The sequence below is a fragment of the Apiotrichum porosum genome (assembly GCF_003942205.1).
Source record: "Apiotrichum porosum strain DSM 27194 chromosome Unknown scaffold_12, whole genome shotgun sequence".
Lineage (NCBI taxonomy): Eukaryota > Fungi > Basidiomycota > Tremellomycetes > Trichosporonales > Trichosporonaceae > Apiotrichum > Apiotrichum porosum.
Genome location: NW_021167119.1, coordinates 428,515 through 441,542, shown reverse-complemented (window position 1 = coordinate 441,542; position 13,028 = coordinate 428,515). Strand labels below are relative to the sequence as shown.

General features: G+C 61.8%; 3 protein-coding genes across 3 annotated transcripts; 2 read left to right on the top strand and 1 right to left on the bottom strand.

Moving 5' to 3' along the window:
* Positions 1–393: 393 nt before the first annotated feature.
* Positions 394–2,851, top strand: CDC16 (anaphase promoting complex subunit cdc16; the record flags this gene model as incomplete). Its single annotated transcript, XM_028617950.1, has 4 exons — positions 394–877; positions 919–1,395; positions 1,440–2,010; positions 2,047–2,851. The coding sequence occupies 4 exons, from the start codon at positions 394–396 to the stop codon at positions 2,849–2,851; spliced, it is 2,337 nt and encodes a 778-aa protein (XP_028473628.1).
* A 1,088-nt stretch (positions 2,852–3,939) lies between these two features.
* Positions 3,940–6,876, top strand: EHS24_002205 (uncharacterized protein; the record flags this gene model as incomplete). The annotated part of the gene is made up of 4 exons (XM_028617949.1): positions 3,940–4,296; positions 4,365–5,918; positions 5,993–6,230; positions 6,290–6,876. 4 exons carry the CDS (start codon positions 3,940–3,942, stop codon positions 6,874–6,876), a joined length of 2,736 nt encoding a protein of 911 aa, XP_028473627.1.
* Positions 6,877–7,450: 574 nt separating this feature from the next.
* Positions 7,451–10,108, bottom strand: EHS24_002204 (uncharacterized protein; the record flags this gene model as incomplete). Its single annotated transcript, XM_028617948.1, has 4 exons — positions 7,451–8,122; positions 8,162–8,422; positions 9,152–9,338; positions 9,903–10,108. The coding sequence occupies 4 exons, from the start codon at positions 10,106–10,108 to the stop codon at positions 7,451–7,453; spliced, it is 1,326 nt and encodes a 441-aa protein (XP_028473626.1).
* Between the last annotated feature and the right edge of the window lie 2,920 nt (positions 10,109–13,028).

The window sequence follows — 13,028 nt, the reverse complement described above, 5'->3', positions numbered from 1 at the left end:
GAGGGTGTGTGGCGGGGTGGATGGATGGATATTAGGTGGTGGTTGGATGGAAGGAAAAGGAGCGATGACACGAGGAGGAACAAAACGAGTAGCGAGTGGGATGTGGGATGCGAGATGGAATGGATGCAACCGCACACACGGCCAGGCGGGCAGGCGGCGGCGCTCGAGCGCCGAGCGGCAGGCACCGCACACACTTGCGACGCACACACATGGGGTGGGGGGGGGGGGGCCTGGCGCGGAGCGTATTATGTAATCAATTTGGCAAACAGGGGGGACCATATACACATTCACGTCATGGGCGACAGACAGTGCGCGCGTGTGTTGTTGTGTCCATTGCTGCTGCGACGTCCAACAACATCCCACACACCACCCACCACCCACTCCACCCACACCATGCCTCCCGCAGCTCACACCCCGCCACAAAACATGGCCTTTACTCCTCAAGGCGCTCCATTACGGCGCAGGACAGCACCAGGATCCGCCTCTCGCCTCTCAGCCTCCTTCTCCCTCAACCCAGCAGACTCGGACATGAGCCTCTCGGACATGTCCATCAACCTCATGTCCCCCTCCAAGGGTCGCGCCGCCTTCCTCTCAGAGCAAGGCCACATGGGCATGGCCCAGGTCTCTCCTCGAATCCGCTCGCCCCTCACTCGTGCAGGCCCTTCTCGGCCACCACCTGGCTCAGAGCCGCGTCCCACCACCCGTTCCCGCTCCCGCTTTGCAGGCGACGAGACGACCGAGGCAGACGAGGACGAAGAAGACGAGGACGACCGCTGGGGAATGATTGACTCGATGCGGGTGTGGCGCAACGACGCCATCATTCACCACCTCTACGAGACGGCCATGTTCTGGGGCGACAAGATCCTCAGCTGGACAGGTAGGTGCCTCACGCTCATGACGGTGCTCACCTACCTTCAGGCGACTCGACCGATGCCTTCTGGGTCGCGCAGGCGTACTTTCTCACGGGACACTACCTCCAAGCTGAGCGCTTGTTGACAGACCCCCGTCCACCACCACGCCAGCGTGGCGACAAGGGCAAAGCCAAGGCGCCCGAGGACGACGACGACCAAGGTCTCTTGCGCCGCCTCATCGACGACCACCTCGCGTGCCGCTCGCTCGCGGCACAATGTCTCATCGCTCAAGAAAAATACCATGAAGCACTCGAGCTCATTGGCGAGAGCAACCCGTTCCGCGAGGTTGGGGCTACCAGCCGGCCAGGGACCGACGGTGTCAAGCTGCACTCGGCAATGTGTCACACCCGTGGCATCCTTCACCTCCGTCTCTCGAGTCTCGAGCGCGCCAAGGAGTGCTTTATCGAGGCGCTCATTATCGACGTCAAAAACTATGACGCGTTCAGAGAGCTTGTTGAGGGCCAGATGATGTCGGCCACCGAAGGTACGTGAAATCGTGTCCGACACCAGCAGCTCACCTTGCATCAGAATGGGAGTTTATCAACAACCTCGCATACCGTCAACAGCTCGCAAACGAGGAGGCCGACTTTGTGCGATTCATGTACATCTCCAAGCTGCGAAAAGACGCACACGTCTCCGAGATTGCCGCCGCCCGCAAGCAGCTCGTCGAAACGTACCAACTAGACGACAACTGTGACGTGCTGGTCGGCCTCGCCGAGGAGCTCTTTGCGCGCTACAAGTGGGAGGACTGCTATGTGGTCACGTCAAAGATTCTGGCCCGCATGCCTGGTCACCCTGGTGCTCTCCCCCTGCACTTGGCGTGCATGCACCACATCCCGCGCCTACACTCGTCGCTGTTCATGCTCGCACACGACCTGGTCCAGCAGGAGCCACAGGCTGCCTCGACGTGGTATGCTGTCGGCCTGTGGTACTTTTCCGGCAAGCGGTGGACCGAGGCCAGGCGGTTCTTCTCAAAGGCCAACTTGATCGATTCACGCTTCGCTCCAGCCTGGATCACGTTTGCGCACGCGTTCGCATGGGAGGGCGAGCATGACCAGGCTATCACAGCATACTCAACTGCCGCAAGGCTCTTTCCAGGGTGAGTTGCGGGTTGCCTCCTCTGCTAACTCTTCAGATCCCATCTCACACTCCTCTCCATCGGACAAGAGCACTTGCAACTCTCGCAGTCAGCCCTGGCTGAAGAGTACTTTCGCGCTGCAGCCGCGATCCACTCGTCCGACCCGCTCTTGCTTAACGAGCTCGGTGTTGCCGCGTACAACCGCGACGACTTTTCCGCCGCCATCGACTTCTTTGAGCGCGCGATCGCTGGTGCGGGCGAGATGCAGGGCTCGGCAGCGGAATGGGCCGCCACGCACTGTAACCTGGGACACGCGCTGCGCGTGCAGCGGCGCTACACCGAGGCCCGCGCGGCGTATGCGGCCTGCATCCGTCTTGATCCGACCAACTCGACTGCCTACGCGTCCCAAGCCATGCTGTCGCAGCTGGAGGGTGACGTCCGCACGGCTATCAGGCTGTACCACTCGGCGCTCTCGCTCTCGCCGCAAGACCCCGTGGCCACCATTCTCCTCGAGATGGCTCTCCTCGAGCAAGTCGAGGCGCACGACCCAACGACTCTCCCAGGCCTACCTGCTGCGATCGCGCGCACCGACCTCGACCCGTTCTCGGTGCCCAAGGGCAACGCCGCGTTCGGCCCCTTGCCCGTAGAGGCTGACCCGGCGACGCTCGACGAGGCTGGCGAGAGCGTCGACCTGAGCTTGAGCGCAGGGTCGACAATTGGAACTCTGGCAGGTGGTGGAGCGAGCACGTCCCGTGCCAGGGGGTACAGCATTTCGACGACCGCAAATGCGAGCTACAGGACTCAACGGTACCCGGACACGACTTTCAACGAGTCGAGTGCAATGGATATCGAGGAGGACTAGGAAGGGGCGAGAGAGGCCAGGAGGGCACTGTTGCCCAAGGGCAGGAGGAGAGCGAGGAGGTCTCACTGTAGATTGTCGTACACACTCTCTCATCATGCATATATCATTCAGCATCACCAAGTGCAGTGTGTGTGTGTGTATCTATCTATCTATCTGCAGAGCGAGATGGTCGGCTGGGTGGACAGAGCGGTGACGTGCTCGCTTATTTTTCCGAAAAGTGTAATCGACTCCTGCTATCGTGCCTGGGGGCCTCGCACTTTGGGCCATCAAGAATCAGACGCCGAACTCTTGTCCAACGATACAACACACACACTTTACTTTTGTGCTCCATCACAGTCATCCTTGTCATCGCTCGATACCTCGTCTCAAGCACTCCAACCCCCACCCGCCCATCGAGTGTTCACAGTCCGGCTGTCACTCGGCCGCAGCTCTGGCGTAATCAGTCCCACCCAAGCCACCGACGTCGTCCCGACGCTCACCGCTTCTCGTCTCGTGATCGATCGAGCACACGTCTCACCAGACGTGTACCTGAAACCAACGGCGCAGCGAGCACGAGGCAACACGTATTCTCGACAAGCTCCACCCCGACGCTACCACAAACAGCGCCGGATCTAACATCCAACCCAACTCCCCATGGCTCCCTCGCTTTCACCCGTCTCCCCCATCAGCGCGCGCGGCCGCGCACACAGCGTCAAGGGGGCGCGGCGACACGAGACGGTTGTCGCTACCCCTGCGGCAATGAGGAAGGGTGAGTGCCATTGTCGATCACGAGGGCTGTGGAACGTCTCTACAGCTGGGACGTGTGTGGGGGTGGGCAGCGCGGCGTCGCGTACCGCGCCGCGGGCAGCTCCCATTCCGCGACTCCCGCAGACAGCTGTCCAACACCAGCGTGCACCTTCCCGCCCCACACGTCCCACAAGGCTCGTGGGGAGGGGTGGCGGTCCCAGCGTTCCCAGTGTATCGAGTCGCGAGGTGAGATCAGATAGCTGACGCCATTGCGCGACACCTTGCGTCTTTGAACTTTTCCTCGCCGCCGCCATCAAACCTCTGTCTACTTTTTGTCCTCGCCATCCGACCCCCCCACACCCATGTTCCGCTGCCAACCGCCGATTGTCTTCCCCCCAACCCCGCCGCCATCACCGCCGTCTACCCCGCCTCGCACACTGTCCCCCATAGCCGACTCGCTCACGCGCAACCGCGTCGGCATCCCGCCTACCCTCTCCCACCTCTTGTCCGTCGGCAAGGGCCGTGTCCTCTCGCTTGCGGCGGACGAGGACCACGTCTTTGCTGGCTGCCAGAGCTGCGACAATGAGATCACCGTCTTCTCGCGGTCGTCTCTCCAGCCTCTGTTCCGCTTGCTGGGACATGCAGGCAGTGTGCTGGCGCTGCTTGTGATCAAGGAGAAGGGCTGGCTCGTGTCGAGCAGCAGCGCGGGTGACGTAAGGGTGAGTTGGTTCTGGTTCAGCTGGAAGCTTGATGAAGAGCTGCCTGACCATTGTCGCTGACACCCCAGATCTGGTGCACTACCACTTTCGAGCCCCTGTACATCATCCGCCCATGCGATGACACCTCGGGCGACATCTACTCGTTGGCGTGGGACGACCGCAACGGCGGGACGCTCTACTTTGGCGCGCAAAACACCACCATCGAGTGGGTCAACTTTTCCAAGTTGCCCAACGGGTCCCCCGCCGGCTCTGCCACTGTCATCTCGATCAACAGCCCCACTGAAGCTACCAACTCTCTCAACGCTGCGCCAAAGCTCACCACGCCCAAGTGCTCGCCTCCTGCCTCGAGCCAGAGCCCAGCTCCATCGGTCCGCTCAGGACGGTACAAGCCACACTCCTTCTTCGACACCCCGCCTGCCGATGTGCGGAGTGGAACGAGCACGCCCCGTACACCCGGCGCCGTCCTGGCCTCTGGTCGTTGCACCACCCCGATCCCGGCCGGTGTGGCAGCTTCCGACGTCGCTGGCCGCCTGCTCCGCGCCACGTCCGTGACCGAGTTTGAAATTGACGTCGACTCGACTCTGTTTTACGCGCACTATGGCTACGTCTATGCCCTCGACATGATCACGCGTCCAGATGGCTCCCGGTGGCTCGCGAGCGGAAGCGGCGACTCGGACCTCAAGATCTGGGAATGCGCACCTCGCGGCGGCCTCCACCTCGTTCGCGAATTCAGCGGGCTCAGTGGCGCCGTGCTCTCGATCGCGCACCGCGACTCGCTCATCTACGCCGGACTCCAGGACGGCGAGATTGACGTGTGGGACCTCGAGACCGGCGCCCGTATCCGGACGATTGAAGCGCACGACGCCGACGTCATGGCCATGACGGTCCTCGGCTGCGACGTGTTCACTGGTGCGGCTGATGGGCGCGTGCTGCGCATAGACGAGTCGTTTGACTGCACCGCCGCGTTCAAGGCACACGCAGACGTCGTTCTCGCGGCGCTCATTGTGCCGGCCGCGCGCAAGCCCGGGCAGTACGAGCTGATCACTGCCGGAAACGACTCGTTTGTCAAGATTTGGTCCATCCCAATGGCCCGTGCCACCCGCCACGATACCGACATTGATGACATTGAAGGCGTGATCGAGGGCTCGGGCGACGTCATGCTCTACGCTCTCAAGAAGCTTGTGGCTGTCCCCACCGTGAGCGACGAGGCGCACCGCGAGAGCTGTCGTCAAGGCGCCCATTTGCTCAAAAAGCTGCTCGGCCAGCTCGGTGCGTCGGCAGAGATGCTCTCGGGCGACCCCGGTCGCAACCCACTCGTCCTCGCCACGTTCACCGGTCGCGACACTGGCAAGCCTCGCAAGCGCGTCCTCTTCTACGGCCACTATGACGTCCAACCCGTCGGCGAAAAGGACTGGGAGAGCGACCCGTGGGAGCTGACCGGCCGTAACGGCTACCTCTACGGACGCGGTGTCACCGACAACAAGGGTCCCATCATGGCCGTTGCGTGTGCCGCTGCCGCATTGAGGCAGCGCCGCGAGCTGGACGTGGACCTCGTGATGCTCATTGAAGGCGAGGAGGAGGCTGGCAGTCGCGGCTTTGCAGCGGCGGTGAGGAGGAACAAGGTGGGTATCGGCCTGTCGTTTGCTGGGTAGTCCACAAAGTACAACAGCAAAGCGCAGCTATACTGACAGACCAGGACCACATTGGCAAAGTCGACGTCGTCCTCCTCGCCAACTCGACCTGGATCGACGAAGAAGACCCGTGTGTCGTGTACGGTATGCGTGGTGTCGTGTACGCAAACCTGTCCGTGTCGAGCGAGGGCGACGACGCCCACAACGGTGTGGAGGGAGGTGCTGTCGCCGAGCCCATGTTTGACCTCGTTCGGGTCTTGGGTAGTTTGGCGGACGCGCAGGGCGTCAAGTTGCCTGGTTTCTGTGAGTGATCTACCATTGCTGCTCACACCCTCCTGGTCATGCGCTGACGAAGTACCCAGACGAAGCAGTGCGCAAGCAGACGCCCGAGGAACTGGAGCTCCTCTCCTCTGTCGCGCGCGCGTCTGGCCGGCCGCTCGACGAGCTCGTCCGCGTCTGGCGCCAACCGTCCTTCTCCATCGCCAACATCACCACCTCGGGCGCGGCCAACAAGACGGTCATCCCGCGCCGCGTGTGCGCCGACATTTCCATGCGTCTCGTCCCAGACCAGGACCTGGACACGATCGTCGACGACCTCGTCGCCTACTGCGAAAAGGTGTTTACCGACCTCGACAGCCCCAACCACCTCGACGTGACCATTACGCACGCCGCGTCGTGGTGGCTGGCGAGCCTCGACCACCCGTACTTTGTCGCGCTCGAGGACGCCGTCAAGGACATTTGGGGCCAGCAGCCGCTCAAGATCCGCGAGGGCGGGACGGTGCCGACCATGTCGTGGCTCGAGAGGGAGTTTGCCGCGCCGTGCGTGCACCTGCCCCTCGGCCAGTCGAGCGATGCGGGACACTTGGCAAACGAGCGCATCCGCTTGCTCAACCTCAACAACGGCAAGAAGGTCGTAGAAAACTATCTGTCTCGATTGGCGCGGATCTGAGAGGACAGAGAGCGAGAGAGAAGGAAGGAAGAAGAAGACGAGATACAACAATCAAAGCGAGGAGCAACATATGCATGCGTGTACGCGTCTGAGTCTCTGTTGCATGGTTGGACTTTACATGGGTTGAGGAATGGGGAATGGACGGTTGTGGGTGGGTTGGGGGGTCATTATTCTGTGTTGTTGGCTGTGTTGCCTCACGCGCGCTTGCGGCGGGACGACGGGGGTATTTAGGGGGAAGGCTGGACTGTGGAGTTCTCGTTTCTGGGTGTCTCTCACGCCCAAAACGACGACGACGGTTCCAAGCACTGGCGGCGAGATGACTCGTACACTGTGATCCTTGGAGCTTTCGCAGCAAAGGACACGGTGTACCCTCGGTGTAACCCATGTACTGGACGAGCCTCGTACGCACGGTGGAATGGAGAGAGTCGAACCTGTAGCGAGAAAACCCACTTTCCGCCTGCCTCCTCAACCCCTCGCCTCCCTTCGCGACCCGGGTGACTTGCTGCTCATCCACCTCGCTACGGGCTTCTCGCTTCTTGCTCTCCACTTGAACTTGCGCGGCTTGTTCAATCGCTCACTTGCGCCTCACTTCCAGGCCGTTCTCGGCGCGCACCACCTCGAACGCTCCGCTCGCGCCGTCCAGGGGCGCACAGTTGCCCCATCCGCCAAGGGACGAGACGAGGTGTCGCTTGCTGCCTGCGCATGCCGCTGCGACGCCTGGCAGACCCCACAGTTCCGACAGTGAGAGGTTGGACGTCGACACGTGCGAAAAGGCGGTGATGACGGCCTCCTCGACTTGCGCGGGGGCAAGGGGCGCGCCTGGGGAAGGAGTCTCGGTGACGGGGTGAATAAACTTGGCTGCAAGACGGTGGGGGTGCATGGCCTCGGAGACGCCGCGGGCAAACGGAAGTTCGACGGTGCGCACGCTGCGAGGAGACCGCATGGGGACGCCGGTGGTGAGGCGGAAGACGGCCGTGTTCGAGGCGTAGATGGGCTTGCCTTGCCTGCCGTCCTTGCCTTCGTAGTACGAGGGCTTGGAGGAGATGCCCACGCCAGACACCTCGACCTCGTAACCCCAGTCGGCGGCGGCGGCCATGGCCCAGTTGCGGAACTCCTTGTAGGTCATCTCGATCTTGTGGTCCGAGTGGCGGAACACACGGTCGGTACGGCCAGTCGGGTCCGCAAAGCCGCGCTTCGGGCAGTCGTCATGCTCATGGTCCGGGAACTTGGAGTTGAAGTCAAAGTTCTGAGATTGTCAGTTGTTGCGGTCGATCTTTCAACTCACAGGAGTCGACACGAGCATGAGCTTGGGACGGTAGGTGCCCAGAGTCACGACGCCAAAGCGGCTGAGGATGTGGGGGTCGAGGTGCTCAATGAGCTCGAGAGCCACAATCGACTGGTAGCCCTCTAGCCTTGCATTGTAGCGCTCGATGCCGCCGAGCCACAGCTCCGTGTTGAGAGTCTCCCATCGGGGTGCTCCCGTTGGCTCGAGAGTCTTCATCGCCGACGCCATCACGCCAGGCTCCTGGTCGACGGCCGTCACGCGCTACGCGGTATCAGCATTCGTCCTTTTCTTTCTCCGTCCCGCCGTCCCGTGGCCAATCAATCTGCTCATCGCCGCCGGCTCCACCCCGGTCCCCCGTGAGAGTCTTCCCCTCACCCCACACAACCGGACCGCAACGCCATCTCCGCTCATAGCTTCCGAATGCTCCGCTCGACGGCAAGCAACCACGGCGTCCCGCGAGTGACGACGGACGTGGGGCAAAGGAAAACGTGAGGTGGATGCCGCACGCCACCAGGTTTCCTGCCAGGGATACCGCGAGCCAGTAGGAGAACGAAGACGACGGCACGGGGGTGTGCCACCCCATTCCCATTCGCCGTTTCCCCGTCCATGCGCACAGATCAAAACTGTCCTGAACCGGGGCGAGCAGGGCTCGTGGGCTCGGTGCCCCGGAGGTAGTGACAACGCCGCTGTGGGGGCGGGGCGTGGCTTTTTTCAGAAAGACAGAAAGACAGGAGGTGGTGTGTGGGTGTGGGTGTATGCAGACGGACACAAGGTGTGTAGCAGCAGTAGCTGCCAGCGAGCACGATCTTGTATCCAGCGACGCCCGCATCTCCGCCGACGGCGTTGATGCTTCTCATGGCTTTGCGACACCACGACGACCACACTGTTTCACTCTGCCTCCTTCGCGTCCTGATCCAGGCGTGTCACCCCTCCCCCTCACGTTCGCACCCGACCGGTTCTCGCACTGCACCGCCGCCATGTACTACTCACGGTGATGAAGAGTTCCCTGCCCTCTGGGAGGTCGCCGTCTTTTGCGATTGGGCGCTCGGCGATGGTTTGCGGGGGGATGACAAGGGTCTGGAGGAGGCTACCGGGACCGCAGCCGAGATCGAGCACGGACCGGATGCCTTCCTTACGGAGCACCTCGAGGGCCCAGTGCCGGCGCTGCATCCACAGTCTGTGTCATATGTCAGCGGAATTCGGCCGGGCAAGGAGGAGACACCCGTCAAAGGACGGCAAGGACGGCTAGGACGGGGCAAAAAATGGGTGGGCGTGGGCCACACATTGTCGTCGCCGAGATGGAAACGGGCTCTGGGTGTACCACATCGGCGCATGTAGTCGCCGCCGCCGCCGCCGCCATCCATCGCCATCGTACAGCCGGGAGGAGCGCCGCCGTTGCTGAGGCGTGATTCCGGCCGGTGGCGTTTGCGATGGCAGGAAGTACCCGGCCCCAGCAGCAAAGGCAAAAAGCCCAGCAAGATCCAGACCCGACCGAGCAAAGCAACGGTGGCCACCACGTTCGTGTGTGTACGCATGAACGCACGCACGCATGCACCACCACGTTTGACCCGTCCGCACCCGTCCACCGATACAGGCGGCATGTTCGGACATGTGCTTCTTGGGCCAGATCGCGATGCTAAGCGCCGTTCGCGCGCCACTAGCTTGGTGACGGACGGACGGCCATGTGCGTCCCTTCCTTTCCATCCCGCCTCGACGAGCTCCCGTCCCGCAACCAACTTACTCTGGGGTGAATGTGACACCTGTAAAGTCGCTGGCCTCGACCATGGACACCTCTGGGGTGCCTGCTCCGCTGGGGAGCGCGGAGGGAGAGATCAGAGGTGGGGAGAGGGGCGGTGGGGAAAGACCTGTTGGCGGGGCGGTAGACGGGGTCGCTGGCGGGGCGGCGGGAGCAGCGGCCGGGGCGACCGGAGCTACGGCAGCGGACATTGTGATGAGTGGGAGTGATGGGGGTGGGGGGGTGGCCACTGGCCGTGGCGGGGGCTGGTGAGTTTGCTGGAGGTGGTTGTAAGAAGGTGAAAGAGGTTGAAGAGGAGGGCAAGGGGGGATGGCATGTCTTGGCTCTGTGGGTGGTCGTTTGTGTGGGCGGTGTCTGCAGAGTCACGGGCAAAGTGGCCCCGCCTTTTTCAACCCACCCACGTTAGCCCCCTCCCTTTTCTACCCCACACACACCCACTCTGTTTTTCCAAACTCTGCCAAATCCCACCACTCGCCGCACATGCATCGGGAACACACCTACACGGGACCGGTACTACTCTCGTGCACCTCCTGTGCACACTCCTGTCGGCCGCGCCATATCCCGACATCCGCGCGGAAGAGACACCCAGGAATCACCAAGGCCTCTGTACCTCTGTTCAACGGACGCCACCGCGGATCGTTTACCCGGGTCCATGTCTCTGGTGCGAGAAACAGGTTCGAGACCCACGGCGACGGCGGCGACGACGACGACACGACGACGATCAGCCGGTGCCGTGCAGGTTTCTTGTCGTGCAGCGTTCCACGCAGCGTGTTCTGGTTCTTGACATACGATCATACAGCGTCTGAGTGAACCCAGTTTTGCCAGCTGTGTTGAACCCAGTTCTGACCCACTCTTTACCCGTTGCTCTCACGAGCGCGGGGCATTCTCTCGATCGGATTTCACAGCGATCGCCCGGCCGGCATCAAGTGGGTGCGCCAACGTCCCTCCTCTCCGAACCACCCGAGCGTCACTGCGTCACTGCTGCGTCACTGCTCTGTCCCGTCTTCCTTCTGTTCAAGACACTGCTTGAGACTCCCCCCCCCTCCCTCCCTCTCGGGTCACTGTGTTCTGGCACCGACGGGTCCCCACACACCCCGGCGCCACCACTCACCCCACTGACACCCTCGCAGCACGGCCCTCGCACCCACATGACACTGCCAAGTCTACCTCTATGCAAAGGTTGGGTGCAATGCTTGGCATGGCGGGTTTTTGGGTACCATTTGCAGCCATGTAGACAATGGCTATTGCGTCTTTCCGACGCGGAAAAGGCCGAGAAGCCGAAAGTGCATCACGGGATGCAAGACTGTCGGGTCGTCCCTACACAATTACACCAGCTGACTTCTTTTACGACGAGCTTTGAACAAACCTCAACGTCTTTCACGCTGGAGCATGGACCTGACTGAAGCTTCAAGATCACATCGGCTCCCTAGATCGCACCCCCGGTGCACGGCACATGGCAGAGATCGCACGAGCCCTGCTCATTATATCCATTGGTGGAGCTTGACCCCGTGTCCGGTCAGCTGGCGAACGCCGTCTGTGGCGGCATCCAATGGTCAGCGGGCTATACGCCGGCCACTGGCGCCCATCGAGCAACCGGCACCCAACAATAGTCCTATCCTCGGAGGGCCCCCACAGGACCACAGTACGGCCTCAGTGGGCCTTTTCCGCGACGCCTCCATGACTCCATGACGGACTGTTTCCGTTACTCGTACTGGGCGTCGTGGAATGCCATGAACCTCTCGAGTGCCATCGAGTCATGAAGTGAGCCCCCCAGCGCCACTCCCCGCGGCGAACACGATGCAGGCGCCGAGATCGGAACACACGCCGGGTTCAACTAAGACTAAACTCCCGTCAGCCAGTGAACGGTACAGTCAATACTCCCAGTGCCCACCCTCTCGCGTGATACAGTATATCCCTGCTCGCTGCTTGTTTGTTGTATGCGTGTGTGAGATCCTGCAAGGAACGGCCCGACACAGACGTGTCCATTCAGCGCCATCCCTCCGCCGTGCATAAACGGGTGAGAGCCAAAAGGGTCATAAGGAGGCGTCCTGGGGCCGAGCAGGAGGGAGCAGGCGATCTGAGATCCGAGATACAGGAAGCAAAGCAAGAGCCAGAGCAAGAGCGAGAGCAAGTGCTAGAAGCTAGAATACGCGGGTGCGCGGTGCGTGGAAGCACTGAGAGATGGTTGCTCGGCCTCCGCCCGGTTCCCGATTCCGGCGTTGGAAGTCGTGTTTGGCGACCTATTCCAGGCGCCGAGCCAGTTGACCCACACCCTCCAGCGCACCCACGCACGCTCGACGGCATACAATCCACCCGATGCATGGGAAACCTGTTCACTCTAGTGTGTGCATCGGTATCCTTGGGACGCAAAGGCACCGGCAGCCCCCGGGGCAGGCCGCGTCCTGTTCACATAGACTGTGTGTGTAATTCAGCCGCCTCGTCGGCTCGTATGTGGCGAGTCCTCCCAGGCAGCCAGCCTCTCACCGTGTTGTGTGCAGATACAGTTCACTCGTTCACATTGCTGTCCAGCCACATCCCTGCACTATCCATGTCCACATGTTCCAGATCGGACCGTACGACTGCGTACTGCGTATGCACATGTGTACCTACCTTGCTGCGGTCGGCTCGCTCGGTACTCTACTCGCTCACGCGCACCCTTGCCTCATGCCAATCGCTGCAAACACACACACAAACAAACAAACAGACAGACAGGCAAACTCTGATAGTAGCCTGCTGCTGCGGGCCTGGGTGGCGAGCGAGCGAGCGAGCCAGCAGTGCAATCTCCATCCGTCGTTGCTTTCCAACCAGCTGCAGCTTGTCCGCCACTTTCCCAGCTGGCGCAGCTGGCCAGCTACAGGCTGCGCCAAACGCTTCCTGGGTTCACAATACCTCCATTGTCCGAAATAGCCTGCGTTGGGGTGGATCGGAACGAGGCGGGGTGTGTCCCGGCGGTATCCATGGGCGACGGCGCGTGGAGACGGTGAGGCTGGGGAGGGTTGGGTGTGGTGGGCACCCACAAACCCGGGCCCGTACCCACTCCCACAGCACTGCAACAAGCAAACCCACCCCCGACAACAACACCGCATCGAGGGATCGTCCAACGGTGACGTT